The sequence below is a fragment of the Myotis davidii genome, unplaced genomic scaffold (genome assembly GCF_000327345.1).
Source record: "Myotis davidii unplaced genomic scaffold, ASM32734v1 scaffold54, whole genome shotgun sequence".
Taxonomy (NCBI): Eukaryota; Metazoa; Chordata; class Mammalia; order Chiroptera; family Vespertilionidae; genus Myotis; species Myotis davidii.
Window position 1 is genome coordinate 137,083 of NW_006287915.1, and position 5,945 is coordinate 143,027.

Genomic DNA, 5,945 nt, shown 5'->3' on the forward strand with positions numbered 1-5,945 from the left:
GGCCTGTGGACTTCGCCTCCAGTGGTGAGGCATGGTTTTGTTAGGGACCGATTTTATATAAAATCCTACATCTACAGAGTGAGTTCGATCTTCTCCCCCATTTTCCGTTACCCAAGTCACATTCAAATTAGACTGTGATGTCACTCTCAGAACAGTGAGTACTAGTCTACAAATGGTACGTGCTGGTCGGCTCACACAGTAGGAGGGGAAAGACTGAGAGCTTATGATGTGGGAGTTTCTATAACTAGTAAATTATAGCCCTTTAGCATGTTCTATTTTATTCAGAAGATTTTTTTTTCCCCTGGAAATTTGGGACAAGGGATTTAAAATGACATTTATAAGCTCAAGTGATGTCTACATTAGTGGAATACCTAAAATATTGTTTTTCTTTGAAATTCCACATAATGTAAAAATTATACTATTGCTATCATGAAACTAATATATGGTAAAAATGGCTCCTAAATATAGTATAGATGCAATGAAAACCTGTTTTTTTATCATTTATTTCAAAGGTTACAAATGTCAATTTTACTATACTAGAGCAGAAGAGGGTATTATCTTCTACCTATTTCACAGGTAATAGCTGAGCAATTGGGGACTGGATCCTACTGTACCAGCTACTTTACATATAACTAGGCTGCCTGAGAAAAAGCCATTAACATTATTTTTAAATTACCCTTGCAATTTTGGTGTTAGTGGCATAAATTCCTGCCACTTAACCCAGGCCTATAGAAGATGCAGCTCTCTGCCTCATTGTAGCACATTATTCACTTCGGATCTAGATGAAACCGCTTGAAATCTAATGTAACTAATTCCACCCAGCAAGTACTGACTGCATGTGGACTCTGCACGTGCCATGAGAGACTAAAGCTGCATACAGCACGCCATCCGTGCCTACATGGAACACACAACGTTGCCCTTTTCTGTTGCTCTGCCTTTGGCTTCTCTTCATCCTTTCACCTGTGAAGCCCTCTTCTCTTGGACATGAAAATACTCTGTTCCCCTTTCCAGATCTGTCACAAATGTCAACTCCTCCGTAAAGCTTCCCTCGTCACCCAGAGCAAAGAGTCTCTCATCTGAACTGCTGCACTTTAGTATTATGCTCTTGTACTTGGTGATGCTGATGTGATGCTGTGGTCCCTGCTCCATGGGTTTGAGGGCAGAAGAGGTCTTTGTTCATCTTTGATTACCTAAGCACCCAGATCCATGCCTTGCTCACTTTCGTTGGTTAATGAGCCTCTACTGAAGTCGTATAATTAGCACTCATTTGAAACTTAGAATAACAGTCAAGCACTATACATGGTGGTAGTGGTGCTGTAGGAAATCAAAGGATATGGGTGAAGTTCTGGTGGACTTTTAGGTTTTGGAGGGATGGAGAGCTTTTTAGTTGAAAGAACTGATACCTAAGCACAAGTCTGGTGTGTGGGGGAGAGCTCAGCCATCATGATCTGAGTGGAGGGCATAGGGCAGAGAGTGATGAGACATGAAGTGCGATCACTTGGAACAGAATATTTGGTGGGCTTCAAAGGGTAAGCAAGACATTTGTACTAGATGCATAGACTGACGTGACAAGGGGTCTCTAGTCTTTAGATAGGTTGAAAGAGAGGAGGGGTTCAAGGATGGTGGTATCATTGCAGAAAATGAGGTAGTTGGGGAAATGAGCTGGAATTGAGAAAATGAGTTCATGTATTTGCATAACCAGTGGGACAGCAACTGGGGGGAGCTCTGAACTAAGGAGCGAAAGAGAGCTTGGAACCAGGTCAGGAACCTCAAAAGTAGCTGCTTACCTACCCTCAGAAATGTGATCCTCGTTCTGCATTCCCTAGTTTCTACTGATATCCTCATCATCAGCCCAGCTATCAGGTTTGGAACATCGAGTTACCGTTGATCCCTTAATTCACTCCTTGATTAGCAGTGCCTCACAGTTAAACTTCATAGATGTCTCTTTCCTGTCTCCCTTCCCACCATCATGGCTTTTCTTCCTTTTAACAGCTTTATTGAGGTATCATGGCACATTATAAGTGGAATGTGGTTAAAGTTACAATGTGATAAGCTTTTGCATCGTCTGCATCTGTGAAATAATCACTGCAGTCAAGACAGTGAGCCCATCACCTTCCAGAGTCACTTCTGTCCCTTTAAACTTCCTTTCTTCCTCCCCTCCTCTCTCCCCAGGGGAAGCCCCTGATCTGCTTTCTTTCACTCTAGATTTGTTTGTATTTTATAAAAAAATTTTATCAGTGAGTCACCTACAGTCATTATTCACAGACTAGAGGCCTGGTGCATGACATTCGTGCACTTGGGGGAGGGGGGTCCCTCAACCTGGCCTGCACCCTCTTGTAGTCTGGGACCCCTCAGGGAATGGGCCTAAGCCGGCAGTTGGACATCCCCCAAGGGGGGGTCCTTAGCACTGCTGCGGAGGCGAGAGAAGCTCCCACCACTGTGCTCGCCAGTCATGAGCCATGAGTAACCACCAAGGGGCAGGGCCTGCATTGAGCTTCTGCCCCCTGATGGTCAGTGCATGTCATAGTGACCAGTCATTCTGCCATTTGGTCTATTTGCATATTAGCCTTTTATTATATCGGATTCCATATTTGCGAATTTATCTACTCAAATTTGTCACTCCAAAAGTAATGCAGCATTTTCTAAGTTGTTCACAGATATGCAGAGAGTGGCAGAAAGTTTGAGTTGCCAACGGAGGTCAAGCTGGACAGTGCGCTGCCTTGTTTCAGCTCTCATACTATAAACAAGTGTCCTTTTTGTGGTCCTTTTAATGCCATGTTTCACATTTGTGTGCTTGGAGTTGGTGATTTCGCTGTTTGAAATGGTGCCCAAGTGTCGTGCTGAAGCGTTGTCTAGTGTTTCTAAGTAATGTACCTTACAGAGAAAATACATGTTAGAGGGGCTTCATTGAGACATGAGTTCTAGTGCTGTTTGCTATGAGTTCAGAACTGATGGATCAACAATATGTATTAAATAAGGTGTCTTTAAACAGAAACACATAAAATAGGGTTATGTGTAGATCAGTTGACAAAAATGTTGTGACCAGAAGCATGCAGGAACCTAACCCTGTATTTCCTCTAGGAGCAGTGCTTCAGTGTTTGCTAATTAATTGTTCCTGCTCACTTTATAGAACATGAGAACCACAAAAAACAAGAATAGGCTGTACCTCCTATACTCTTTATCAGGCTTCTTTCACTCGGCATAATTATTTTGAGATTAGTCATGTAGTAGCACTTATCAGTAGTTTTTTCCTTTTATTGCTAAGAAGTATTCCATTGTATGGCTATATCATTCTTCAGTCATTTACATGTTGATGGACATTTGGATTATTTCCATTTTTTAGCTTTTACAAATAAAGCTACAATGAATATGCATGTAGCCCTAGCCAGTTTGGCTCAGCAGGTAGAGCATTGCCCTGCAAACTAAAGGGTCCCAGGTTCTATTCCAGTCAAGGGCACATACCTTGGTTGCAGGCTCTCCCCCCAGCTGAGGCCCTACTCGGGGGGTCATGCAGGAGGCAACCAACTGATGTGTTTCTCTCACATCGATATCTCTCTGTCTTTCCCTCTCTCTTACACTCTCTCTAAAAAGCAATGACAAAATATCCTCAGGTGAGTATTAAAACATATATACATATACGCATATACATATATATGCATGTACATTGTCCCCACTGTTGAAACAACACAGTATTCCTTCTGTTCCTTTTGAGTGGTTCTTTCCCCTCTGCCTTGGGTAGTTTTCTCACCTGTGTGAGTACTCCACTGAGTACCCCAGGGGCACCTTCCACCCATCTCCATCATTCTCCTTCTGTATGGCTCTCCTCTAATACTCTGCCACGCAAACTCCAGCTGCCTTGGCTTTCCTGGCCTCCCAGCTCCATCCTCAACCTGGAGAGACTTCCAGGCTCTCTCAAGGTCCCCCTCTCTGCACCCCAACCTGGAAACAGTCTCCAGGCAGTGAATTGGGGCAGTCATGGAGCTCACCTCACTTGATTCCTGGCTCTAAAGGATCATTGTCTTTCATGTCCTGATGTTCCGTGTCGTGAGAGCCACTGGTTGATTTATATATATTGTCCAATGTTTTGTTTCAGGAAGGAGAACTCTGATCCCTGTTATTGTCTTGACCCATTTTTTTCTTTTTGATTCTGTAATTTCTGAATTTCTAAAAAGAACATTTACTGTGTTTTTGTTATAAGAAATAGAAACCCATAAAGGTGATTTTCTTTTTCAATGTTTGTGTGTTTTAGAGACTGTAAGTGTGGCTGGACCTTTCCGTCTATTTAATCAGCCTTATTAAAATGGGCATGCTTTGAGCTCTGAAATAAACAGCACAGAAGAGCAGGGTAGGAATAACTGTCTGAGCAACAGAAATGGGGACTATTTCTACCTAGAAATACAGGCCTGGTTCTATGTAGAAATTCTGTCCTGACTTCATATCAGCTCCTTGAAGCATAAAATGGGCCCCTCAGGCCCAGCCCTTTATTATCCGTACTATTCTGCAGCGTTTCAACTATGAGGTTTCTGTTGACCTTATTCCCTTGGTCACTGGTTAACGGAGCCTCCTACTACATAAGAAATAATAAAGCAATAGAATCCAGACATTTTTATATTTATTGCCTTAGAGCTATGGCATAAGAGACTGATTTCAATTACCGTTAAAAACCTCAAAATATGCACATTGAGCATAGCTGGGCTTCCCTTTGATACTCTGCCCAAAGTATCTAAAATGTTAGGTTCCTTCTATTTTAGGGTGAAAAACATCTTGCTCCACTTTTATTGCCGTTTAGGTAATTTTAGAACATATATGGAGTTAGTCTCACTTTATAGTCCTCCACTAACTTAAAAAGAATTGTACATCAGAAGAAATCAGGGTTTGAAACAGGCTCATATAATTCCTTGGAGTGTCTGAGTTTCTCATTGATAGGATAGCTCCATTACAATGATAGGCTTTCCAAGCCATATCTTAAAAAGGTAAAGTTATCCGAAATGATAGCTGTGTAACAACACTGCCAAATCTTCCGTTTCTGTAGATGAAGAACTAGTGGATGTTGCTGCATCTGTCTTACCAGAATTTTGATACTCTGCCCAAAGAAAGTATCTAAAATGTTAGCTTCCTTCTATTTTAGGGTGAAAAACATCTTGCTCGGTTTCTGTTGACCTTATTCCCTTGGTCACTGGTTAACGGAGCCTCCTACTGCATAAGAAATAGTAAAGCAATAGAATCCAGACATTTTTATATTTATTGCCTTAGAGCTATGGCATAAGAGACTGATTTCAATTACCGTTAAAAACCTCAAAATATGCACATTGAGCATAGCTGGGCTTCCCTTTGATACTCTGCCCAAAGTATCTAAAATGTTAGGTTCCTTCTATTTTAGGGTGAAAAACATCTTGCTCCACTTTTATTGCCGTTTAGGTAATTTTAGAACATATATGGGCATAGCTGGGCTTCCTTTTGATACTCTGCCCAAAGAAAGTATCTAAAATGTTAGCTTCCTTCTATTTTAGGGTGAAAAACATCTTGCTCCACTTTTATTGCAGTTTAGGTAATTTTAGAACATATATGGAGTTAATCTCACTTTATAGTCCTCCACTAACTTAAAAAGAATTGTACATCAGAAGAAATCGGGGTTTGAGACAGGCTCATATAATTCCTTGGAGTGTCTAAGTTGCTCATTGATAGGGTAGCTCCATTACAATGATAGGCTTTCCAAACCATATCTTAAAAAGGTAAAGTTATCCGGAATGATAGCTGTGTAACAACACTGCCAAATCTTCCATTTCTGTAGATGAAGAACTAGTGGATGTTGCTGCATCTGTCTTACCAGAACTGAAAAGTGAAACCTACAGCAAAGTTCACGTCTGTGCTGCACAGAAGCTGGCTCGACGTGGCTCCTTCAACAGAGTTCCAGCTTCTGAGAGGAGTCACAGGAAAGTGAACTC

The 5,945-nt window shown here is 41.5% G+C and overlaps 1 protein-coding gene across 1 annotated transcript in view; it reads left to right on the plus strand.

The window, feature by feature from the left end:
* The window catches only part of E2F7 (E2F transcription factor 7), a 41,940-nt gene that overhangs the window by 25,627 nt on the left and 10,368 nt on the right, over positions 1-5,945 (plus strand). The window contains exons 8-9 of the mRNA XM_015561324.1: positions 513-576; positions 5,792-5,944. Coding sequence (XP_015416810.1) covers positions 513-576; positions 5,792-5,944 — 217 coding nt within the window. The remainder of the gene's footprint in view (positions 1-512; positions 577-5,791; position 5,945) is intronic.